We start from the raw sequence: 27,611 nt of genomic DNA, 5'->3' as shown, positions 1-27,611 counted from the left end.
TATGGAGAAGGAGTAGAAACCCCCATCCCAGGGAATCACCTCATCTTCTTTGGTGGGCATTCTGATTCTGTTCTTCAGAGCAAAGGCTGGTGACCTGGGGACAGTGATTGGAAGTACTTTCTTTTCAGGAACACCCTGGAAGGAGTAAGCAACTCAATTAGATATCCTAGAACAATCTCTACTAGGCTGTGTGATGAGATCAATCCCTTTCTTAGAAGTTCACATATCAGGAATCAAAAAAAGCTAGTTATTTCAGTATGTTGTTAACTTATCCAACTAAGACTGGTATGTATTAACGCTCCAAAGGCGGATTAACATGACAGAAGAACAGCAAATAACAAAAACATAGTTTGATTTGTATATTCAACAAAAATAGGATTCATCAAAATCTTTTTTGGTATTTATGAAAAACACTACAAAATAAACTGTCAATATTTTGTTTCTCTCCAATTTTATACCCCAATCCCTTAAAACAAAATCAAAAAGGACTTCCAAATGTTATCTAGGAACAGAATAGATACTGTCTATTCTCTTAAACCTATTCCACATACATCTCTAAAATAAGAACTTATATTTTAAAATATTAACCTCAAAAGGCAAATGTAAAAAAGTACGGGGCAAGGGCTAGCTTAATTTCCTTTTGCCAAATAACTGGATAAAGAACAAGCAGTTTACAAAGATATACAAGAGGCTCAATCTCAATAATTTTTAAAAATATAAAGTAAAATAAGGTATTATTTTTCACCTATAAGACTGAGTAATAATTAAAAGACTGGTTAATACCAGTGTTGACAGGTGAAGAGAAACGTGCACTCCTATACAGTTGGGTAAGGTACAGGGCACAAATTGGTACAACCTTTAGGAATTAGCTACTAAATCTTTAAATGGTCATACTCTTTCACCCAATATTACATCTCTAGTATTTGATCTCTAGTTTAGTTTTTAGGTATATTTCAATGCAGCATTTTTAAATTTAAATGAATAAAAAAATTGCAACTAACCCTATTATCTATCAAAAAAGAACTGGCTAAATCCTTTCTTAAATTGTGGTACATAACTAATTGTGGTACATGACTAATAAGAACCTACTGTATAGCACAGGGAACTCTACTCAATACTCTGTAATGACCTATATGGGAAAAGAATCTAAAATAAGAGTGGCTATATGTATATGTATAACTGATTCTCTTTGCTGTACAGCAGAAACTAACACAACACTGTAAATCAAATATACTCCAATAAAAAATAATTTTAAAAAATTGTGGTACATCCACACAATAGAATATTATACAGTCATCAAAAAGAAGAAAATAAATCTTTATTACTGACAGAACAGTATTCATAATGTTGAGGGGGGAGGGACAAGTTGCTGAAACAAAAAAATTATTATTAAATATTATTTCTGTGTTTTTAAGATGTCTTTTAAGAAAAACAAATATATGATATCACTTATATGTGGGATCTAATTTTTTTTAAATGATATAAACGAGGGCTTCCCTGGTGGCGCAGTGGTTGGGAGCCCACCTGCCGATGCGGGGGACGCAGGTTCGTGCCCCGGTCTGGGAGGGTCCCGCATGCCGCGGAGCGGCTGGGCCCGTGGGCCGTGGCCGCTGGGCCTGCGCGTCCGGAGCCTGTGCTCCGCAACGGGAGAGGCCACAGCGGTGAGGGGCCCGCGTACCACAAAAAAAAAAAAAAAATTAAAACAACCTTGAGACATCCTCAGTAACTCCTTATTTCTTATACCCACATCCATTTGCTGGCCCCATCAGCTCTCTATTCTGCTTCCTAACTCTTCACTGTCATGACACAGGCCACATCATCTATTGCCTGTACCATTCCACTAGCCTTCTAACAGTCCTTCAGCTTCTCTCATTCCACCAGTCCATCTTCTTATACAGTCAGAAGATTTGATGTTACTTCCTGACTTAAAATTCTTTAATGGCTCCTACTGCCTACCTACAACAGTATAACATATTCCTTGGCATGAAGTACAAGGTGTTTCATAATTTGGAACCCTGCCTGACTTTCCAGGCATATCTCTTGCCCCTCTTTAGGCATCACCCTCCATCCACAATGAACTACTGACAGCTACCAAAATTTAACACTGGTTCTCATCGCAATGCAATACCTTTGCTTATGCTCGCTCAGAAATGCTCTGGCTGCTTGGAAGCATCTAACCCTTCTTTTCAAGCCTCCACTAAAGCATCTCCTCTCTGATAAAACCCTTCAATAGATTGCTCCACTCCTCCAGACCTACTGACCCCACTCTCCCCTGTATATAGTCTATCATGGTACATATGAAACTTCATTGCACTTGTTTATTTAGGTATTCATCTCCTCCTGCTAACCTATGAGTGCTTTGAGAGTGGGGACTGTTATTCCATCAACCCTTAAAACCTAACACAGACCTTGGCAAGCATAAGGCATTCAGGAAATGTTTGTTGAATGAATACAGTAAGCATGAATAACAGAATTTATACCTTGGACATGAAGACTCTTGGACTCTAATTTATACCCTGGGAGACTTCTTAATCCCAACAGTGCTGCAACTGCTCCAAACATGTTTGGAATATCTTTCTTGGAGTGGCCTTCAAAGCCAGTTTTAGGGCCATGCAAGGCAATTGCTCAATCTTTACTTTTAATTAAGCAAAATTGTTTCCAGCTCTATTATTTTAGACTACTCAGAAGTTTGAGTTCCCAATGACTTTAGACCAGCCCCTAAGAGCAAATTAATCTTTAAAATATGAAGACTTGCCATCGTTGAAGAGATCCAAAAGACTGTGCCACAGGATCCAAGACCAGTGGTTTTTCCAAAATGCTTTCTACAATATCAATCTTTGGAAAGAATTAATAAATGCTCAAGGTGACCACTGTAAAGGGAATGCTCATTCTGCTGTGAAAGTTCTCATACATTTTCTAAAGAAAACCAGAATCACTAGTATAGTAAAATTTAATACAGCAGAACTTGTAATCAGAGTGACAAAAGTCTATGAAATGGGTTTTCAAATAATGCTTGCCAGAAAACGACAACAAAAATCTGTTGTTCTACAACATCCTGGACACCTGTGGACACCAGCCTGTAGCTCGAACACAGCCAAGGATACGCGGTAATGGGAAGTACACTGAGCAAGGAGTCAAGAGGTCTGTTTTAGCCCGGCTCTGACTCCAGTCTGTACAACCTGTATAACATGAGATAGCCTTTAGTCCTTGGTTTCTTTCTTTTCATAAAATATAGTAATTGAAATAAATATCTGAGGACTCAGTTTTTTTTTTTTTTTTTTTTTGGGTACGCGGGCCTCTCACTGTTGTGGCCTCTCCCGTTGTGGAGCACAGGCTCCGGACGCGCAGGCTCAGCGGCCATGGCTCACGGGCACAGCCCCTCCACAGCATGTGGGATCCTCCCAGACCGGGACACGAACCCCTGTCCCCTGCATCGGCAGGCGGACTCTCATCCACTGCACCACCAGGGAAGCCCTGAGGACTCAGTTTTAAAATAATGTTGCTTTTCCTATTTTTCCCCTCTCTCTGCATCCTCCCAACAGAGAGATGTGCATTTTAAAAGAAATCTCTAATAAGTAAGCCATGAAAGAGATATTTATGAGTAGGATCAATCCTCATAATTACTTGGGGGTGAGGGAAAGGTGATTTATGAAAATCAACCTTGCAGCAACTATTTATCCACACCCCATCTCCACTGCAATCAAAGCCAATAGGGGGCTCAATCAGAAATAAAGAAAAAGACATTGGGTTTCTAGAGACAGAGAAGGCTTCTTGTTTTATTATTTTAAAGTTTTTTAGTTATAAGCTCCTTGAGGGCAGCAATATTGCCATTTGCATTCCTTTGCATTCTCCACAGCACCTACAAGAAGTAGTAATTGTTCAATGAACATATGTTGATTAGCATTACTGTCCTTATTTGTTTACATGTCAATCTGTTCTCCCAGACTGTGAAAGCTTTGAGGACAAAGGCTGTGCCTAATTCCATTCGAATTCCCAGTGTCTAATATAGGCTGGTGCACTTCAGCTTGTACTGCTGCTCATGCAGTTATCCAATATAGCAATGCCCATGCTGTGATGCTTAGGTGCTGGGGAAACAGGAGTGAACAGTACAGATATACATGGTCCCTGCTATCAGGGAGTTCACATTCTAGTGGAGGAAAGAGACAATGAAAAAGTAACAAATCAAGTATTTCCTGATTTTCACAAGTGCTCTGAAGAAACCCAACAGAATGTGGAGCTGAAGGATAATGGGGGAAACTCTGAAAGGAAGCCGAGGGAAAGTGTCTCTAAAGAGGTGATACATGGTTAGAAGTGAGCAATGTGGGTGGACAGATGACACATTTTGGAAAAGCAGCCCAGGATGGGGGATGGGATGTTAGGGCTGAGCACTTCTCCCTAAGGCAGGATATGCCCCCAAGTGCCCTGGGACAAGTTCTCAGGCCTGTCCCAGAGCAATTAGGAGATTACCATGAAGCAATGTTATATCTCAGGGAGTATGAAAAAAAAAATTTTTTTTTAAAGGCTGCTGGTCTCCCCAAGTCCCTAAAATGTTGCTGCTAAAATTACTCACTGGAGAGCACAAGAAACACCATAAGGACGCATGGAAAGAGAGCTTCAGCACCAGGGGACACGGATGGGGACAACAGTGTCAGACAGATAGCTGCATTCGGACTCTGGGAGGCAGGCTCTTCTGCTGCCTGAGGGTCCAACACTAGAAGTTAAGACACCTAACCTCAGTTCTGCCACCAACTTTTAAAAACGTTTCTATGGGCAAGCCACATTCTCCTTTCAAAACCTCCCTTTCTAAAAAATGAAGAAGAGTGGAAGGGAATAAATACATCTTTGCCTCCTTTTATGCTTTGCTTCTCTAGAATCCAAAAGTTGAAGTGATGTCACTGGAAATTTCAGTAGGGAGAGAGCTGCTAAGAGCCAGCATCAAATTCAGAAACTGCATTTGCCAAAATAAACAATGATAACAGCATTGTGGGGTAGAATAACAGTGTTTAAGGAGATGACAGGTTCAAATCCTGGTTCTGCATACTAGACACCTCTCAGCATCTCCTTCCTCATCTGAAAAGTAGGGTTAATAATAGAACATTGTATAACTGATTTACTTTGTTATAAAGCAGAAACTAACACACCATTTTAAAGCAATTATACTCCAATAAAGATGTTAAAAAAAGAACAATATCTCTTTTAAGAGTTATGAGAAATAAATAAGAGAATCTGCACAAAACACTCAGTACAACGTAAGCATGCAATAGTTATTACTATTAACAACACGACTGCTTACTGTGTGTCAGACACTAAGGTCTTCATCAGGGCTCTCTCTAATCTATGCTGCACCTAACAAAGCAAAACTCCAGGGATGGAGCCTGGGAATCTGTTTATATAATAAAATCCCAGAGGATTCTGAGAACCAGCTGGATTTGGCAATCACTTCCCTACAGCAAACCATATCCATTCAGTAGCATCTAACATACTTACCTAGTGTTTTGCTCATCTGTTTATGCAGAATTCTCAACAAGGCCTTACCTGGTACAATGCTACTCTAAGATCTCACTTAACTCCTAATGAACTCCAGTCACCCTTCCCCACTTAACACTTCACCCCAACATTTCCAAAGTACAACAAACTGCCAAACCAATTTCCTAAATCAGTGTTTCTAAAAATGGAGTTCAGGTAATACCGGTGATATGGAAAAGGATGTTAGGTAGGATGTAGACCATGTTTTTTAAAAAAATAATCACATATTTTCCTAAGAACATTTTAGTTTAAAAGGCACCTTCTATTTTAACACAAGAGCATGGACCCTGGAACCATATTCAGATCCCAGCTCTGCCACTGGCTAGTTTGTGATCTTGGGCAAGTTATCTGACCTCTACAAAACAGACTGATAATAGTATCTACAGTGTTTACTTCATAGGGTTGTTATGAGAATTAAGTAAGTTATCATATAAAGAGCTTAGAATAAAACTTGGCACATAAGCTTTATAGAAGTAATAGCTATTATTGTTGTTATTCATGGCAAAAAGTACTGATTTTCCATTTACATAATGATTTAAATGTTCCCCTTAAAATTACTTTTAAAATGAGTTGATGATTTTAAGAATATATAAAGTCAATACTGGTATATGAGATACAAAGAATACAGTAAAAATCGAGAGGGTGATAGGTAAATTAAATAAAAAACAAAAAACTTGTAACAGGGGGAAAAGCCAGGAGCTTGGAGAAAAAAATGTTATTAAAAGTAAGGTGCCAAATGTACGTTACAGAAGCCTCATGGAAGTCTTCTCTCTTTTCTGGGCCTTGGGTTTCTGATGTGTAAAATGAAAACATTGAGCCCTTCTGGGTCTAGGATTCTGAGGTCTGCATACAAACTACAGTTCCCTTGTTGTATTCAGAACAATTTCCTCACCAGGTAATGACAAAGAAGGCACAGCTCTTGGAGACTAATCACTTGAGTGGGCAGAGGTTTCTTAAAAGTTTGTGTAGCAGAGTCTGGCCTATCATACGTATGCATCACAGAAAAAATGAAAAAAGAAAGAAAAAGAGAAAAAGAAAAAAGAAAAGCATTGTGAATAGAAAAGAGGCCTCATGTGCAGAAAGCTCTCAAATTGAAAGAAGATATTGGCAAGGGAAGAGAGGAAGAACCATTTGTAAGCATCATCATGATTTTTTAAAGCCTGGAAAATATAACTTCAGATTGCTTCTGACTTAGTGCTAAGAAAATAAACAAAACTAAATAGCCAGTCAAAGGTAATACAGTTGTCCCTCAGTATCCTGAGGGAATTGGTTCCAGGACCCCCAAAGATACCAAAATTCGAAGATGCTCAAGTCCTTTACATTGGTGTAGTATTTACATATAACCTATGCACATCCTCCTGTATACTTTAAGTCATCTCTAGATTACTTATAATACCTAATACAATGTAAATGCTTTGTAAATAGCTGCCTGAGAGCACCAAATTCAAGTTTTGCTTTTTGGAACTTTCTAGTTTTTTTCCTGAATATTTTCAATCCATGGTTAGTTAAATCTGCAGATACATAACCTATGGATAAGGAGGGCCAACCGTATATTGGTGCACAGTTTCACTTAAAACTATGGGGACCCTAAAGGATAAGCAAAAAGAAAGAGGACGGGAAAACAGTTCTTAGTATCTGGACATAAGGCGATCCAAACTGGGAGGAGGATGTTTCCCCATCTGCCCGGAAATATACCTGAAAACCATCTTTGCACTTAGGCAGGTGCTGAACTCCATTACTTCTTCTCTGACTGTGGCATCTCTTCTTGATTGTATATTTTCTCTAAAATCATGACTGTGAGCCCATCATCAAACTACAACCCACTTCTCTAATCTAGGTTCCAGGTGCTCCTCTTGATATACTTCTTTTCTCCAGCTTAAATGACCCATTTACAGTTCCCAGTAGCCGCCCCATGCTTTCCACCTTTGGGACTTTATGTTACTCCCACTGCCTGGAATGCTTGGCCAGTCCATTTCATTTGCATTTCTATAAGTCCAAATTCCACCATAGAGTGGAGAGGCAATATAATGAAGGGTTAAGGTCACAAACTCTGGAGCCAGAGTGCCTGAATTCTTATACTTGTTCCACTACTTACCAGCTGAGTACCCTAGGAATGCTACTTAACCTCTCTGTGCCTCAAGTGCCTCATCTGAAACTGGTGAGAATTAGAGTAGACAACCTGAAGGGGTTCTGATCAAAATGAATGGGTTAATATACAAAAAGGGCTTGGAGCAGTGCCTGGCACATAGTGAAAGTGTCAGCTATTATGACAGTAACGACAGGAAGATGACGATGATGAGGATGACTACTATACATTGCCAAGGCTCAGATCAAATGCTTCCTCCTCCACAAAGCATTCCCTGAACCTTCTATCTGGAAGAATTCATTATCTCCTTTGAATACTTACAGCACTTTTAACTGTCACCTCTCTTAGAGCACTTCTGTCACTCTTTATATTATTTATACCTATACTGTATCCCTTACTGGACTTTAAGTTTCCTGAGAGCAAAATCCACCTCTGACATGTCTCTTTATCACCCACAGCTCCTAATATGATGCCCTGATCACGTATCTACTCAAACATTTGTGAATGGGTGGATCTGTGGTCATGAGCAGGGCACTTCTGCCAGCTCGCAGAGCCTCCCCACTCTTACCACAACATCTTCCAAGATCTTAGTAGGGCAGGGCCTAGAATGAAATTCAAAGTGTTCATCCTCCAGTTTCTTCTTTGACTCTCGCTCCTGGATCCTCTTCTCAATTTCCAAATCAAAGCCAATAGGCTGAGTGGATGGCTTCACAGGCGGTTTCTTAGGCAAGATGGGCCCACCTTCAAGAATTCTGGGATCAAGTTCCTGTGCTTTGAATTTGTATCTGTAAGGTGAGAGTTTAAGTGACAACCACAAAAAATATTTTTTTAATAAAAATGAAAACTACATAAACAACAAAGTAGGCCAAAACCAGAAAAATAATACTCATTAAGATTACCCATCATGCACAACAAAATTTCAACTCTCTTCATAGCCACTGTCTCTACCTCTAGAGCAAAGAATAAATGAGACAGTGTAATATTCCCACCACTTTAAAGATGGGGGTTTCTCTGCAAGAGGAAACTCCCCCTTCTAAAAAGAAGTAAAAGAAGGGGACTTCCCTGGTGGTCCAGTGGTTAAGACTCTGAGCTCCCAATGCAAGGGGTCCAGGTTCGATTCCTGATCAGGGAACTAGATCCTGCATGCCACAACTAAAAGAGCCCTCATGCTGCAACTAAGACGTGGCACAGCCAAATAAATAAATAAATAATTTTTTTAGAAAAAGAAAGTACAAGAAGGAAGAAAGAAGAATACAGGAGACAAACTCTAGCACTAATCACAGTTCCAGTTCCCTTGGGTAGCCATAAAAGGGTGAGATCTACCTAAACTAACCTCAGAGGACACTCCTTATTGGAATCATAAGTAAGTTCCCCCACTGCGACCTCCACAATAGTGTTTTACCAGTTTACACTCCAGGACAGCTCCATATTCCCACTTTCAATCCTTTCATCACAGTGGCAAGGCAGAGCCTGTAGCTCAAATGCCATAATTACCAAGGCAAGAAAAATAGTTAACTGTCCCCCTTACAGAACTGAAAGGAAAGTAGGCACGTTCTTGGAACTCCTCCTCAAACACTGGCAGTGAAACTTACTGCTGCAGTTTCTCGAGCTCCTCAGCCTCCTGTTCTGCTGCACTTTTGCAGGTCACAGGTCTTGCACGATGTTTGGTTTGCAGCACAGGTGTCTGTGGGTCTCTGCATATCTTGGCCACAGACTTGGAGGGTAACAGAGCTGTAAACCGAGATCACAGACATTCACTTAGCTCTCCAAGACCCCGTTTACCTGTAGGTGCTGACTCAGCTAGCAGCCCAGAGATGCCAAACCACAGAGTGGCTGGCCCTCTACACTCAGCTCAGCTCATGTCAGTCAGTCTGATAAACATTCAGTCCCTTCTCCCCTATCACTCTTTACTGAAGGGTATGATGAAGGCAGCCCTTGGGTAAACTCTGCTATCATCTTCTGAATCTGAAATCCATTTATGTCTGATGGATTCCTTTTCACTGCACAGGCCTGTACTGACTTTCTATTGACAGTGCCAACTATTTTGCTTGTTATTGACAAATAAGATTTTCACTTATTCCAGCTTTAAAATAAGGCCTTTCTAAAGACCAAGTAATAACTCCCAATATTATGAATTCCCTAAAAGTGTCTACATCAAAACATCAAGACCACCTCTCACAGAAAGTCAAACGGAAAAAGTAAGAAAAAACTATGTCAAAGCATCAATATTAAGATCATCACCAGCACTCATAGAAAATATTGATTTATCTGGCCAGGAGCAACCTTGTCAATTTTCAAAATTACATAGAATGAATCCTCTAATTTAGACCTTATTACCTAACAGTGGGAGATGGAAACCAAATCTACTTATTTTAGAAATAAGCCAGCCTTCAAGTATACATATAACTATTTTTGAGCTATAACAGTACAAAGTTTTAAATAAAAATTGCAGAAAATAATTTTTCTATTTGCCAGGACCAAGATTCTAAGAGCAATGTATATAAGACTCTAACAGTCATGTATTATTTGGAAAGTCATGGTTAATATTTACATTTCCATTAGAATAAAGACATTTCATTATTTTCATAATATAAAATCTGATAGATGGTTACTAGAACATAATAACAATATTAGGAAATGCTGTCCTTAAAGGAATTCATCTGGCTACCTAACATAGCACTAAACCGTGCCTATGCAAAGGCAGAAAAAATTTAGAAACCTTTAAAGTCAAAACAAATAGATTCTGCTTTATCCAGAATACTACCCTACACTCTTGACAACTATTGTATACCACACCTCCACTCCTCAAACTTCTTTATCTTCTTTTCGTAGGAATTATTTTCATAAAGATAGATGCTATTAGATTAGATTACTCTTATCTGTTCACCACCAAATCTACAAACTCACCAGCACAAAAATATACAATGGAGAAAAGACAGCCTCTTCATGGTACTGGCACAAAAAGAGAAATATAGATCAAACTCAGCAGCACCTGCACCCATTGCTCTCTTCCACCCTCCTTTCAAAGAACCATCACTCCACTTGTGCTAAGTATCCCTCTTCCACCTGCCTGCACAGGTACTTAATCATCGGTTATCTCTTTTCTCTCCTCTATCTTCATCTTCTTTCCCTGCTAAGGACCTCTCAGCATACAGACCTGCTCTCCCTATCTCGCACCTCCCTGGATTCTTACATCTATCTCCCTCCACATGCACAGCACTTACCATAATTTGTAATGATCTATTTGTTTATCTGTCTCACTGAATTAGAAATCTGATATTGAGTAGCACCAAGTCCGTTTTGCTCACTTCTATACTCCCTACACCACACAGAGTGTCTGCTTTGTAGTGGTAAAACATTTATTGAATCGCTGAACAAAAAGCACACAACCTTAAGTGAATGGAATGTTTTCATTTTCTGTAGGTCCGTAAATGCACACTGACACATGGTAAAGATAGCCTTGATGTGTAATGACATCTCAGGTTAACTTAATTCCCCTTGGCCAATTATTGATCAGGAGGATCAAGGTGGTTGATGGGTATAAATGGACAGATAGCTGGGTGGTTTGAGAAATGCTCAACTATGTATACATTTGTTGTCTGCATACAGGCACATGCCATGCTTTAGTTCAAAAGTGAGGATTTCAACTAAAGGCAAATTTGCGCCTAAGATGTAAGGAAAGGGAATTCTAGGGGAGGCTCCAGCCAGGTATGATACTGGAAAGAAACTTACTAATATCATCCTTCTTGCTCCTCAAGTGATATCTGTTAGGGGTTCGTTTATGGAAGGCTTCGACCTGCTGTGCAAGGGGCACATACGTAGAAGCCGTCTCATCAAATGTTCTTTTCTTTCCCTGGGACAGGTTGAAAGGCATAACAATGGTGCATCCCTTAGTCACTCGGGCCTGAAAAGAAAGAAGTTGTTCCCCAAATGAAGTGTTATGGAAGAGCTCAGATCTACCACAAGCCACAAACTCAGTACAGAGGATCAAAAGAAAAAGGGTCGGGGCTTCCCTGGTGGCGCAGTGGTTGAGAGTCCGCCTGCTGATGCAGGGGACATGGGTTCGTGCCCCGGTCCGGGAGAATCCCATGTGCCGCGGAGCGGCTGGGCCTGTGAGCCACAGCCGCTGAGCCTGCGCGTCCGGAGCCTGTGCTCTGCAACAGGAGAGGCCACAACAGTGAGAGGCCCGCGTTCCGCAAAAAAAAAAAAAAAAAAGGGCCTGTGTAAATCCAAGATTATTCTTCTTCTTAAGTTGTCAGTCCTTGAGCAAGGGTTATAAACAGTCTATTCCCATCTTTTAAAAAGGGGGAGAGGGGAATTCCCTGACGGTCCAGTGGTTAGGACTCTGTGCTTCCACTGCAGGAGGCGTGGGTTCAATACCTGGTTGGGGAACTAAGATCCCACAAGCCACAGAGCGTGGCCAAAAAAATTTAAAAGTAAAAATAAAAATAAAATGAAAAGGGGGAGAAAGCATCTAGCACTTAACAAATTATCTGTTCTGTAAGAGTACATAAGGTGATTTTTCCCAAGCGTGTTAATGGTTTTTTTTTTTTGCTCTACGCAGGCCTCTCACTGTTGTGGCCTCTCCGGTTGCAGAGCACAGGCTCCGGACACGCAGGCTCAGTGGCCACGGCTCACGAGCCCAGCCGCTCCACAGCACGTGGGATCTTCCCGGACCGGGGCACGAACCCGTGTCCCCTGCATCGGCAGGTGGACTCTCAACCACTGCGCCACCAGCGAAGCCCATGTTAATGTTTTGAAGCAATCAAGAGCAAGTTTTCTTAGAAGCGAAAAAAGCTACAAAGGTATCCCATTCCCCAGTCCCATTTAAAAATTTTTAATTGGGCTTCTGGACCTGAATCAGGTCAGGCAGCTGCCTGAATCAAATTCTCTCCACACATCCTACCAAAAACTGACTGATGAAGAAGCCTACTCTTTGGGTCATTAATTTTGATAAAATTGGTCTCTGATTGGAAACAGAACTCTTCAAGGACTTATGTCCCAAAGGAAGAAGCACAACCCCAGGATTTAAGACTGCAAAGGACTGACTTCACCAAGTGATGATGGTGACTGCAAATGCAAGGAGAAATTCTTAGTGCTAGAATTTTTATTTAGGATTGTTACTGTTTTTGTTAGTGCTCTGGTAACAAAACTGGATTTGAGTGGTCTGCCCCAATGCCATTTTCCCCATAAACCCTGTTATATTTTGCACACAACTTTGCAGACACAAGATTTTTTCAAAAATTTTGTAATAGCACAAGCTGTAACAAGCCTGTACCTACAATTTGCCACATATAATTCTATGTGTTTTGTGTACATTCTCAATTCAGTTTTCACAGCAACTTGATAAGATGCTTCCCAGAGACATAGAGTGATTTATCCAAGATTATACAGCTAACAGGGGCAAAGTGAGGATTCAGACCTATCTTAACTCAAAAACATATGCTCTTCTCAATTATATTATTGTAACTAGTGACCACAAATACTACACCAGAATCCTCACTGAATTATTAACAAGAATATTAATTTAGTCTATCAACTTACAGGAGACGGAGGATGCTTTCGCAGTTCAGATGTAAAGTTCACTTCCTTATACTCCTCCTGGTTCTTAGGATGTTGTTTGATTCGCTCATCTGTGAGGAAGTGGAAGTCAACTGATTTGGTTACCTGGCTCACTGATTTCTTCACAGGGAGCCCTGAGGAAGGAGCAGAGTAAAACACACAGATAACGTTAAGAATAGAGAACATAAAGTAAGTCCCCTTTTATCCAGTCCTTTTGGTATTTCTATTACCATGGATCTAACTTTGTTTACTCTCTACATATAAGCCAACACTTGAAACAGTCCTCAGGGACACCAATATATGTGCCTTATTCATTTAGTACTATTGGGTTTGAGGCCTTTCAGTCAGAGGCAAACTGTTATAAGGTAGCACAGGGGAGAAGAATCCCACCTCCCAGTTGTGGTCATAGCTCTGGAGACAGAGAAACTGGAATACTTTTGATAGGAAAAGCTATGAATTGACTTTAAAAGCACACTTAACTAAGCATCTCCAAGAGGGATACCCTATAAACTCCAGAGATGCTTTTCAACCCAGTAAGCAGAGCTTCACAGCTTTGACTCCACCAATGATAATTATGCCAAAGCAAAGCAGAACTCTGATCCCTTCAGCTCTCTCAGTCATACTTTCCTCCATAACTACAACTGGATTCACTCAGCTGTCTTTTCCTCTGACTAGGATAAAATGGGAAGACAATAACAAAAAGCTGGTCTGCCCAATTGCTCTATCTTCTGTCTCAATCCTAGTTCCTTCTTATTCTAATACAAAGAAAAAGAATTAGGAGAAAAAAGGAAGGAGGAATTAACTCCACTTAGAGAAATGAGATAAGGACTCATGGAAAAAGGCCTCAAAAGATGGGTGTGACTTCTTCAGTTAGAGATGGAGAGGAACAGCATGCTCTAAGAAAGGACCAACATATGTAAAATGTTCTAGGGAATGATCACTGGGATATGAATGGTACCCATGTCCAGGTTTCTAAATAAACACATCTTTTTATGCTGACTACTGACCAAGAAAGACTTTTGTGCTTTAGAGACTTCAAAAACCCTACCAAGATTATGAGAAGCACCCCCTCATAAATCAGACTCAATCAGAACCAAGCTGACCTGCTCCTGCAAGAGCAAATCTCTTGAATTCTTCATTCCTTTTCCGCATCTCTACCACCTCTTGCTGCATTTTCATTCTCTTCTCCAACTCTTGCTCCTCAGTACTTTTTAGAATCTTCTGCCTAAAAGGCAAATCAGTAAAGGAGATGGGAGAGGAGAGAAAGTGACTCAGTGGTTAAAAAAACCTAAAGGCATTATATAGATTAGATTTTTAACCTGTGATAAAATAACCATCAAAACCAAAAATTATTACCTAATAAATTGATATTAACTTAGATAACACTATGAAAAAAGATACAAAATTTATTCCAAAATATTGAAAAAGTTTCCAAAAAAACAGCTAAAATAGACTATAGAAGCTATTACAAAATATCCATAAATTTGACTATATAATGATTAACTTTTATGCTACAAGAAAAACTAAAACTAAAATACCAGTAGTAATATTTTCAACAAACATGGCAAGAGGTTAATATACATAAAATATATACTGTGATAGAGAGAACAGACTTAGGAGTAAAGCCAACGAGAATTCAAATCCCAACCCTGTTGTTTCATTTTCTGCCTATGTGATCTTGAGAAAACTATTTAACCTCTGTGAGCCTCAGTTTTCGCCAATGTAAAATGGGTAATATGAATACTTGTTCTCACAGAATACTTGTGACTATTAAATCAGATAATGTTTCTGAAATACTGGACACATAGCAAAAATTCAATTTAAAGTAGCTATTCTTAAAAAAACAATAACAATAAAATAAAGTAGCTATTCTTAGTAATGAGAACATCACTAAGACCACTTATAGATAAATAGAAAAGGAAAACAGATGACTCACCCAAGAGGAACTTTGGAAAAGATGCTTACAGTAACAGTTATACAATCTTGTCAGCAAACACATAAAAATTAAAATAATTTGATGCCATCAACATATCAGTTAAATTTGAAACAATTTTTAAAGTAAAAAAAATTCAATGCAGATGAGACTACAAGGAAATAAAAATATTCATTCAAAGTTGATGGCACTGTAAATTCACACATTCATTTCAGAAATAAAATTAGCAATAAATATCAATAGCCAGAAAACTGACCATAATCTTAGATCAAGGAATTTCTCTTTCCTTATCCTGAGGAGACTACTCAAAGAAAAGGATCTGCCTGTAAAGATGTTCATTGATTCCTTATAATAGTGAAAAATCGGAAACAGCATTTTCAACAGGAAATAGTTAAGTGTAATTTGATAGAATGCTAACAATCTATCAAAAAAAGGGTAAATGTGAAGATTTTGTAGCAGTACAGAAAATAAAATAGTCTCATAGCGAATGAATAAAGCAGAACCCAAAGATTGCTTATACACTGATTGTAAAAATATGTATTTTACTTGAGTAAAGTCCAGAAGGGAGCTTGGCAAAATAAAAACTGTTCAATTTAGGTAGTAAGAACCTTCACTAACTTTTTCCTTCTATATTTCTTTTACGTTTGTTTTAATAGTTAATTTTTTTCAATCTGTAACACTCAAACACCCACAAGGACATAAAACAATTTACCTTACCATGGTTACGGCTTTCGGAGTTTCCCAAGCTCCATGTGCATCAAACAGACTGTAGATGTACCCATTTGTAATTTTACTCTACAGACTCTAAAGCTGAAATTCAGGACAGAATCATACCTTACAGGTGGGATACAAGGCACAGTATGTCTGCCCTTGGCTTTCTCTGGGGAAGACTCATTCTTTTCAGAAGTATCTTGATGAGCACTGCCTTCTTCCTCTTCCTCTGGCTTCTTTTTATTGTGAGAACTTGAGTTGAAAAGGACAAAAAATATACTCTCAATTCCCTACAGCATATCCTGCTCTACCCTCCTCCCCAGATCTACCACACATGGCTTAAATTTTCTCATTCTTTAGGACAACAACCATGTTTCAACAGCAAGATTCTTCCAATAGTATCATGAGATCATATATACCAATGGCTACAATGGGTAAACTTTGAGAATGCCAATAGAAGTCAGGGTAAGAGTTGTCTGATGATGGTTCAGGAGGGTAGGAAGAGATTCCAACTGCTCATCATCAAATGAACAAATGCCAGACAGCTAGTTGTCTTCTCAATATTTATTCCACTTTCTTTCTTATTAACAGAACCCCAATTTTGCTTGGGGCAGCAATGTATGAAGGCAAAAGTATTGTACTTGCTTCAATGGTCTCTACTGCAACTAGAGGGGATCTAATTTACAGTTCAGTCAACTGAGGTATAACATAAGTGTTTCTGGAAAATATTTCACTTTCCTGATATGGGTGCTGCCCCTCTTTCTTTGCCAGACCCTTCTTCTTCTCTCAAACATGGATATGATACCTAGAGATATAGTAGCTATCTTCAGGTAATGAGGCAACAAGCACTAAGAAGAAGCTAAGAAACACAGAGCAGCCATCTTTTTTTTTTTTTTTTTTAGTTTTTTTTTCTTTTATTTATTTTGCTTTATAACAAATTTAATCAGTTATACATATACATATGTTCCCATATCCCCTCCCTTTTGCGTCTCCCTCCCACCCTCCCTATCCCACCCCTCCAGGCGGTCACAAAGCACTGAGCTGATCTCCCTGTGCTATGCGGCTGCTTCCCACTAGCTATCTACCTTACGTTTGGTAGTGTATATATGTCCATGCCGCAGAGCAGCCATCTTGAGCAACAAGTATGAAAAAAAACCCTAAGACTCAAAGAGATGTCACTGAACCAAAGCTAGCAGCAAACTACTTTCAGACTTCTGTGAAGCAAATAAATCACTATTCTTTAAACCTCTCTAGTTAAATAGGCTATTACCTTCAGCAAAATACATTCCTAACTGATAAAAATAAGAACAAGCACCGCGTATTCTGCTTCCTATTACCATAGGAGCAAACGGGGTAAAATCTATGTCAAAAGACAGAAGCTGTGGCTACTTACACTCTCATTTTTTTGGAGGGTGGAATTTCATTGACGATTACGGGAGTAGCACATCTCTTGGCTTTCATTTGTACATGATGTTTTTCTTTCCGTTCCAAATTCTTCTGAGCAGAGAGTCTAAGAGATCTTCTATGGTAGAAGAATTGACAAAACTTATTTGTAATGAATACATCTCCTATATATGCAAATACTCCTCAGAAATGTGAAAATATGTCGAACTACAAAGGGCTATAAAAAGTGGTATTATTTCTGCTCTAAAAAAAAAGTGGCATTATTTCTGCTCTAAAAATCAAATACCTTCTTGTCTTACTGATAGTTTTTGAAAATTCACCATAAAATGTTGGTACTTAAGTGCATTGGTGTTTGTAAATTAGACCTCAATAGAGCTGATTTAATTTTGTAAAAAGGCACTGGCAATCACCTAGTACAACTCCCTCCTTTTGGAAGTATGAGTAAAAGTAAAAAAAGATGAGGTGACTTGACCCTGTTACACAGCTAATTGCTGTCAGACTTAAAATTAGAAATCAGACCTCCTGGAAATTTACTACCAAGTGTTTATTTTCTCTACTTTCTTTTAGCCATGGCCCCCTATTTTTGTTAAAATATATAACACATAACAAAAAGTACACAAAACAAAAATTAAGTTAAATGATTACAGAGTGAAGACTCATGAAATCACCACATAGACTAAGAAACAAAACACTGGCAGCAGATGCTATCTTGACTTTTACAGTAATGATTACTTTTTCTTTATCATTTTACCATACAGACATGCATTCCATAAACAAGGTCTGTTAGTTTGGAAAGGAAACAAAAAACGTTATGTAATAATCAGACTACTGCAAGCATTTTTTCTGTCTTGGTTTATTTTACTCAACATTATGTTTGTGAGATTCAACCACACTGACTCACATAGTTCTAATTCACTGATTTTCAATGCTGTGTAACATTCATTGTAGGAACATACCATTACTTATCCAGCCTACTGTTGATTCTCACATAATGTCTCTTGATGTACACATTGTTGTTGGGTATGTTAAGTTGTAAGATTGCTAGGTCATTGATAGACATTGGTTTATCAACTAAAGTTATTTTCCAAGGCGCTTGTAGCAATTTATGCTTACACTGACTAATTTACGAAGTCTACACTGCTCTACATTCTCCAAAACAGTTAGTATTGTTGGACGACTTAATTTTAATCATATAAATTGGTATAGAGTAGAAACTCATTGTGGTTTTAATTTGCTTTTCCCAGTGAGACTGAGCACCTTTTCACATGTTTTCTGGCCATTTGGCCATCCTCTTTCATAAAGTGCTAGTTAAGTCTCTTGGTTGTTTTCTACTGCATTGTCAATCCTTTTCTAATTGATTAGTAGGAATTCTTTATATTCTGTGAATATGAGGCCCTTTGTAGGTTTTTAGTGTTACAAATATCTCCTCTCAATCTAGGGGTTGGCTTTTCACTCTCCTTATGGTATCATCTGATTAGACAAATATGCTCAAATACAACAACCTCCTTCCCTAAAAGCATGTCAGTGTTTTTCTGTGTGGATTCTATTTAAGAAATCTTCCACTATTCCAAGGTCATGAAGATATTCTCCTATATTTCCTTACATGAGCTTTAGCTTTCACATTTAGATCTACAATCCACCTTGTACTGACTGTTTTCTATGGAGTGAGGTAGGGGCTAATTCTCATTTTGTTTTATGTGGCTATCCATTGTCCAATCATTGTTTATTGAAGGGGGAAAAATAAAAACACCCTCTCCCCAAAGGTCTGCAGTACCACATTTGTCATATATTGTGTCCATATATGAGAGAGTAAGCTTTTATTTGATTCCATTGGTCTCATTTATCCTTGGGTAATACCACAAAGTCTTAATTACTCTAGCTTTATAATATTGTTATCTACTAGAATTTATCAATGTCCAAAATGAAAACCTTTGGGATTTTTGTAGAGATTGCATTGAATCTATACATCAGATAAAGAGATTTGACATATTTACATTACTGAGTCTCTCAAACCATGAACATGGTTATGTCCTGCCATTTATTTAGATCTTGTTTAATTTCTCTCAAGTCTTAAGATGTATTAGTATATATTCAAATTTTTATTAGATTGCATAGAGTACCTAATTTTAAAATCTTTATCATAAAGAATTTAAAACTTAGTAAAAAGTGAAGAGAATAATATAATGAACCACCAGGTACTACTCATTTCAGCTTTAAAAATTTCAACTTATAGCCAATCACACTGTCCATTTTCCCTCCATCCACCCCACCCCCAGCTTTTGAAGCAAATCCCAAATTTCAGATCTTTCATCTGCAAATATTTTCATACCAATCTCTAAAAGTACTCATAAAAACAATTACATGGAGTAATGCAGAGTGCATTTATCATGCAAATCTTCTTGCATATTATTACAAAATGTACACAATATATAAAAATATGACTACTTGAAGGCACTGAAAAGTGACCAAAAGCAGGCAGAAAAAAGAGAAACATTTATCCATGAAAAGCAACTACAAAGGTTAAGAGTTATGAGTTAGTAGCTTTTTTGCCTGAGGGCACACCCCAAATGTGGCAGCTCCAGCAGCAGAAAACTCTAATCTCACTGGCTGTAGATAATGGAAGATAGAATTCAGGCCAGTACAGCAGCTGGAAACTTAGGAGTAAAGTCCCGGAAGTGAAAGAGCTACAGAAAAGGTATCACCCAAAGTCTGAGCCAAAACTCTGCACAAATTCCTATGTATTACTATATATGCTAACTATGCATGTTTAGAGGAGACTGGGGGGCCCAGTGAAAAAGCAGAAACTGGTGAGGTGTCCATCCTTAAAAGACATAAATGCACTAGGTAAGACTGGTGAGTTCGCTGGTTTTTATTTGATTCAGTGCATTCCCCAATGTGTATATAGTAGAATGGCACACAGCTGAAGTCTTACTAGCTTTAGGTATCAGAAGACAAACATTAGGGCTGGCAAAACAACTGGAAATTTAGAGGCAAAATGAGAAGCAAGAGAACCAGAGAGGATGAACCCTTAAGCCTGAGTATAAACTCTACTCGGTCTTGGCTGACCACTAACATTTTCAGGCACAGGGGAGACTCCAGGGAGCCAGACAAAAAAAACAACTGTATATGCAGATATATGAATGGCCAGTAATCACATGAAAATGTGATCAACATCATCAGTCATCAGAAAAATACAAATTAAAAACACAATGAGGGACTTCCCTGGTGGCTCAGTGGTTAAGAATCTGCCTGCCAATGCAGGGGACACGGGTTCCAGCCTTGGTCCGGGAAGATCCCACATGCCGCGAAGCAACTAAGCCCATGCGCCACAACTACTGAGCCTGTGCTCTAGAGCCCACGAGCCACAACTACTGAGCCCACGCGCCTAGAGTCCATGCTCCACAACAAGAGAAGCCACCGCAATGAGAAGCCCGCACACCGCAACGAAGAGTAGCCCCTGCTCACTGCAACTACAGAAAGCCTGAGCATAGCAACGAAGACCCAACGCAGCCAAAAATAGATAAATAAATAAATTTATTAAAAAAAAATACAATGAAATATCATTAAAGAGACTGACAATACCAAGTGTTGGCCAGGATATGGAGCAACTGATACTCTCATATACTGCTAATGGGAATGTAAAATGGTACAGTCACTTTGGAAAAATTCTGTTTGTTATAAACATACACTTAGCAGTACAGTCCAGCAATTTCACTCCTAGGTATTCACCCAAGAGAAACACATCCTCACAAAAATCTATAGGCAAACTACTCGTAGCAGCTTTATTTATCATAATCCCAAACTGGAAACAACTCAAATGTCCTCAACTGGTTAATGGATACACTGTGGTATATCCATCCAACAGAATTTATTATCAGCAATAAAAAGGAACAAAATATTAATATATGCAATGACGTGAATGAATCTCCAAAGCACATGCTAAGTGAAAGAACTCAGATATAAAAGAGTACATACTATACAATTCCATTTATAAAAATATCTAGAACAGGCAAAGTTAATCTATGGCGACAGAAATCAGAACAGTGGCTGCCTCTGGGTGGGAGGTGGGAAAGTGAGAAGGCAGAAAGAACAGTAAAAGTTGAATTTAAAGGGAGAGGAATGAGGGAATGTACTGAGGTGATGGAATTTGTTCTATATTGGTATCATGGTTGCATTATAGACTTGTCAAAACTAATCAGACTGTGCCCTCAAGAGCTGTACATTTTTCTATATGCATATTATACCCCAATAAAATTAGTTAATTTTTTTTAAATGGACAGGGTTTCATTAAAAATTAGAAGGAAAGAAGGCAAAGTACATGAAGACATGGCCATTTTGGACCACTACTTAAATTCAATATACAATGATATTATCAAGTCAGGAGAAGAATTGCTGAATGTCTTTAGGGAGAAGTTGCTAAGGGATGAGACTAAAAAAATTAAAATATATATGTGGGGCTTCCCTGGTGGCGCAGTGGTTAAGAATCTGCCTGCTAATGCAGGAGACACGGGTTTGAGCCCTGGTCCGGGAAGATCCCACGTGCTGCGGAGCAACTAAGCCCGTGCACCACAACTACTGAGCCTGCACTCTAGAGCCTTCGAGCCACAGCTACTGAAGCCCGTGCGCCTAGAGCCCGTGCTCCGCAACGAGAGAAGCCACCGCAATGAGAAGCCCATGCACTGCAACAAAGAGTAGGCCCGCTCGCCACAACTAGAGAAAGCCCACACACAGCAACAAAGACCCAATGCAGCCAAAAATAAATAAATAAATAAATAAATTTATTTTAAAAATATATGTGGTAAAGCAACACCTGCATGGAAAAATTATTATTATAGACTAAGGCCTTATTGACTTTTAACTATTCTGAGTCAAAGGAGTTTTGGCCATCTTTTAGCTTATCCATCAAAATCATGTGAGAAGAAAATTGTAGGAAATTTGTATGATTATCTATACCTTCCTATTCCATCTGCTATTCTTTTCTAGATTAGGCATCCCTAGACTAAGATAAATCTGAGATCTAAGATAAATGGCACTAATGTTTTACCTCTTTATGCATTTTCATAATGGAGTCTCATTTACACACTACTACCACATGTTATCCTATTTGGCCATTTCTTGCAATAAGCCTGAGAGAGACGGTTATTCTCAGTAAACTAAGGTTTTGAGTAGTAGAGATACCTGCCTTTAAAACAAACGAAACAAAAACAATTCAGGTCTTCTGACTCTGTGAACAGCTGGCTTTCTGTCATACCATCATTTCCAAAAAGCATTCAAAAATTCATTCAGAATGTGGGGCAATTTTAGTAATCATATACATATTCAAAATGCAGAAGCCAAGACACTAGCACTATCTTGGACTCTGAAGGAATCTACAGGATACTGGGTCCCTTTTCCATAGGGACTTAACAATCTAAACATGGAACAGAAACCATAGAATCAACCTGTAGCAATCTCTTAAATTTCCTGTGATAGCTGGTTGAATCTCACAGAATTTTTCAATTAAAAGGGGCTTCTTCACCAGAAAAGATTAAAATAAGCATGTATGATACCATCTTCAAAAGGTGATCCCCTTATACCAGCATGAGGCTTTGTAAAGGGTAATTTCATTATTTCTGAGCAATAGTATTATAAATACTCTGCCATTCCTCAATATTGTTGACAACAAAGTATAAAGCATTAAATAGTTCTGGAAATTATTTATTTATTTTCAAATATTTATTTGTTTATTTGGCTGCACTGCGTCTTAGCTGCGGCACTTGGGATCTTCATTGCAGCATACGGGATCTTTTAGTTGTGGTATATGGAATCTTTAGTTGTGGCATACGAACTCATGCCATTGCAGCATGTGGGATCTAGTTCCCTGGCCACGGAACCAACCCGGGCCCCCTTCATAGGGAGCGTGGAATCTTAGCCACTGGACCACCAAGGAAGTCCCCAGTCCTGGAATTTAAACTCTATGGGTGAGTGGTAATTATTAGATGGTGAAAGATTTTTTTTTTTTTTTTTGGCCATGTTGTGTGGCTTGTGGAATCTCAGTTCCCCGACCAGGGATTGAACCCAGGCCATGGCAGTGAAAGTGCTGAGTCCTAACCACTGGACCACCAGGAACTCCCAAGTGAAAGTTTTAAAAAATCTAATTCAAATAATCTTTTGATTAGTGCCATCTGAAGGCAACTAATATTAAGACTAACAGCTTTGTTTTGGTTAAAAAGAGGATACCGATACAAAGTGCAACATTCAAAGACATTAGATTTTCAGAGGTTCCTAGTGACAAGAGTACAGCTTACCCCACCCATCCATCCACCCCTTCACTCAAGACTTTATTCAGCTTTGCTCCTGCAAGACACTGTTAGGTACTAAGGATACATGACACTTGCCCTTATGAAGTTTATTTACAACCTATACACAGGAAAAAAAACAAACTTGCCACATATCCATACAAATAAATGTAAATGGCAACCCATGTTGACAGCGCAAATAGCAAGGACTTTGGAACCAAAGTGATCAGTCTGAATCCTGTCTCTGAAATAAATCTGTCTTGGGCAAGCAACTTAGTACCTCTGAGCCCTTATCTATAAATTAAGCATGTTACCTACAACTCATAAATGTTATGAAGATTAAATAAGGTAACATGAAGAGTCTAATGTAGTATGGGACATATAGTAGGTGCTCCAGTAACTCTTCTTTGAACATTATTAATATAACCACCACTTTTGAACACCAAAACAGTCTTACCTCTGAGGCTGAGCTAGAATATTTCTTGATGTGGTTCCTTTGACTTTCAGAGAAGAACAAGCATTTGTTGGAATGGACTCTTCCACCAGGTTTTCTTTTTCTGCCTCTTTGTTATAAGTGTTGTCAACTGCAAGAAAGCAAAAACTAGTCAGTACTCAAATCCCAAGGAAATGAATTGGAGATGAGAGATACATGTGTATATATATGACTTAATATAGAATTCTAGATTGCAAATTGTGTGTGTGTGTGTGTGTGTGTGTGTATCCCTCCTAAGCAGTGAAATCTTATGCAGAAGAGCAATTTATAAAAGCTACTTTGGTTGAAGCAGAAATGAAGTATCCAGGGCCCTGCCTATTTGCCAGCCTAAGGCATCACCTCAGAAAAAAGTATCCCAAACACATTCTCATGACATTTTTTATTTTAACATCTTCTTATGACATTTTAAAAAGATAAAATTCTGAAAGCTTCCATAGAGAAAAAGAAATCACCTAAGGAAGGAAAATAGGATAAGCTGAATTCCTCATCAGTAACACAGGACGATAAACGATAACAGAATAATGCCTTCAGAGAAGTCAAGAAAAAAATCTTTTAATCTGCAATTCTATATTAAAAGTAGCAAGGAAAAAGCAACAAGTTACATACAAGGAAACTCCCATAAGGCTATCAGCTGACTTTTCAGCAGAAACTGCAGGCCAGAAGGAAGTGGCACAATATATTTAAAGTGATGAAAGGGAAAAACCTACAACCAAGAATACTTTACCCAGCAAGGCTCTCATTCAGATTTGATGGACACATCAAAAGTTTTACAGACAAGCAAAAGCTAAAAGAATTCAGCACTACCAAAGGCAGCTTTATAAGAAATGTGTAAAGGGACTTCACTAAGTGAAAAAAAAAGACCACAACTAGAAACATGAACATTACAAAAGGAAATATCTCATTGGTAAAGGCAAATATACAGTAAAAGTAGTAAATCAACCACATACAAAGCTAATAGGAAGGTTAAAAGACAAAAAAAAATCATCTGTATCTACAATAAGCAGTTAAGGGATACACGAAACAATTAGATGTAAAATATGACGTCAAAACAGTAATCATACAGGGAGGAGAGTACAAATGCAGAGTTGTTAAAATGCATTTGAAGTTATGAGATCAGCAACTTAAAATAATCAGAGATATACAGATTGATAAATATAAACCTCACGGTAATCACAAACCAAAAATCTATAATAGATACACACACACACACAAAGAGAAGGAATCCAAATATAACACTAAAGACAGTCATCAAACCACAAGGGAAGAGAACAAAAAAAGAACAAAGGAACAAAACCCGACATACAAAAACAACCCCAAAATTAACAAAATGGCGATAAGTAGATACATATCAATAATTACTTTACATGCAGATGGACTAAATGTTCCAATCAAAAGACACAAAGTGGCTGAATGGATACAAAAACAAGACCCATATACATGCTGCCTACAAGAGACTCACTTCAGATCTAAAGACACACTCAGACTGAAGGTGAGGAGATGGAAAAGAGTATTCCATGCAAATGGAAATCAAAAGAAAATGGGGTGGTAATAATTATATCAGACAAAATAGACTTTAAAACAAAGAATGTTACAAGAGACAAAGAAGTACACTACATAATGATCAAGGAATCAATCCAAAAAGAAGATATAGCAATTATAAATATATATGCACCCAACAGAGAACCACCTAGATACATAAAGCAAATATTTACAGACAGAAAGGGAGAAATTGACAGTAACACAATAACAGTAGGGGACTTTTAACACCCCACTTATATCAATGAACAGATCATCCAGACAGAAAACCAGTAAGGAAACACTGGCCTTAAATGACACATTAGACCATATATATAGAGAGAAAACATTCTATCCAAAAGCAGCAAAATACATATTCTTTCCAAGTGCACATGGAACATTCTCCAGGATAGATCGCATGCTAGGCCACAAAACAAGCCTCAGTAACTTTAAGAAAACTGAAATCATATTAAGCATCTTTTCTGACCATAACACTATGAGACTAAAAGTCAACTATAAGAAAAAAACTGCAAGAAACAAAAACACATAGAGTCTAAACAATATGCTACTAAACAACCAATGGATCACTGAAGAAATCAAAATATACCTGGAAACAAATGAAAACAAAAACACAACAATCCAAAAATCTATGGGATGCAGGAAAAGCTGTTCTAAGAGGGAAGTTTATAGCAAGAGAAGCTTACCTCAGGAAACAAGAAAAATCTCAAACAACCTAAGCTTACACCTAAAGGAACTAGAAAAAGAAGAACAAACAAAACACAAAGTTAGTAGAAGGAAAGAAATCATAAAAGACCAGAGCAGAAAGAAATGAATAAATGGAAATAAGTGAAATAGAGACTAAAAAAATAGAAAAGATCAATGAAACTAAGAGCTGGTTCTTTGAGAAGATAAATAAAATTGATAGACCTTAAACCAGACTCTTCAAGAAAAAAAGAGAGAGGGCCCAAATCAATAAAATCAGAAATGAAAAAGGAGAAGTTACAACTCACACCACAGAAATACAAAGGATCATAGGAGATTACTACAACCATCTATATGCCAATAAAATGGACAACCTAGAAGAAATGGACAAATCCTAGAAATGTAAAATCTCCTAAGACTGAACAAGGAAGAAATAGAAAATTTGAAGAAACCAATTACTAGCAATGAAATTGAATCAGTAATTTAAAAAAAAAACTCCCAACAAACAAAAGTCCAGAACCAGATGGCTTCACTGGTGAATTCTACCAAACATTTAAGAAAGATGTAATATCTATTTTACACAAATTCTTCCAGAGAAATGAAGAGAAGGGAATATTTATAGAGTAAGGCCAACATTACTCTATCAAAATCAAACAAAGGCATCATAAGAAAGGAAAACTACAGATCATTACTCCTCATGAACATAGATGAAAAAATTTTTAACAAAAAAATGCAGCAAACTGAACCTAATACATATATAAAAAGAAAAATACCATCCTGACCAATTGGGGGTTCATCCCAGAAATGAAAGGTTGGCTTAAAATTGGAAAATCAGCATAACTGAGCATAGTTAAAGAATAAAAGAAAAAAGAAAAAAAATCATATAAACGTTTTAATAAATGCAGAAAAAGCATTTGAGAAAATCTAGCATCCATTACTATAAAAATTATCAGCAAAATAGGAATAGAAGGGAAATTCCTCAGCCTGATAAAGGGCATCTATGAAAAAACTACAGTTAACATCATACTGAATGGTGAAAGCCTGAATGTTTTTGCCGTAAGATAAGGAATAAAACAAGCATGTCTACTTCTCTACTCCTATTCAGCATCCTACTAAAGGTGCAGTATGCAAGAAAGAAAAAGAAACAAAAGGTAGATAACATAATCACCTTTGTAGAAATCTGATGGAATCTACAAAAAAGATACAAACACTACTGAGTTTAGAAGATTGTAGGATATAAGATGGACATAGAAAAATTAATTGTATTTCTTTGTACTAGCAACACAATAGAAACTTGAAATCAAAATAGAGGTCTGAAAAGTGCTTTGAGAACACAAATAAGGGGAATCAATTAGAGAAAGGATATTTGAGCTGGAACTTGAATGATAAGTAAGGACTTCT

The 27,611-nt window shown here is 38.0% G+C and overlaps 1 protein-coding gene across 1 annotated transcript in view; it reads right to left on the bottom strand.

The window, feature by feature from the left end:
- The window catches only part of TPX2 (TPX2 microtubule nucleation factor), a 55,376-nt gene that overhangs the window by 8,833 nt on the left and 18,932 nt on the right, over positions 1-27,611 (bottom strand). Inside the window, exons 5-13 of the mRNA XM_079720080.1 lie at positions 23,958-24,084; positions 17,212-17,340; positions 15,942-16,070; positions 14,278-14,399; positions 13,157-13,308; positions 11,345-11,516; positions 9,205-9,343; positions 8,181-8,397; positions 40-135 (exon numbers count right to left, since the gene is read on the bottom strand). Coding sequence (XP_079576206.1) covers positions 40-135; positions 8,181-8,397; positions 9,205-9,343; positions 11,345-11,516; positions 13,157-13,308; positions 14,278-14,399; positions 15,942-16,070; positions 17,212-17,340; positions 23,958-24,084 — 1,283 coding nt within the window. The remainder of the gene's footprint in view (positions 1-39; positions 136-8,180; positions 8,398-9,204; positions 9,344-11,344; positions 11,517-13,156; positions 13,309-14,277; positions 14,400-15,941; positions 16,071-17,211; positions 17,341-23,957; positions 24,085-27,611) is intronic.

The sequence above is a fragment of the Hyperoodon ampullatus genome, assembly GCF_949752795.1.
Source record: "Hyperoodon ampullatus genome assembly, chromosome: 14".
In the NCBI taxonomy this organism is placed as follows: domain Eukaryota; kingdom Metazoa; phylum Chordata; class Mammalia; order Artiodactyla; family Ziphiidae; genus Hyperoodon; species Hyperoodon ampullatus.
This window is presented reverse-complemented; position numbering and strand designations above follow the sequence as displayed.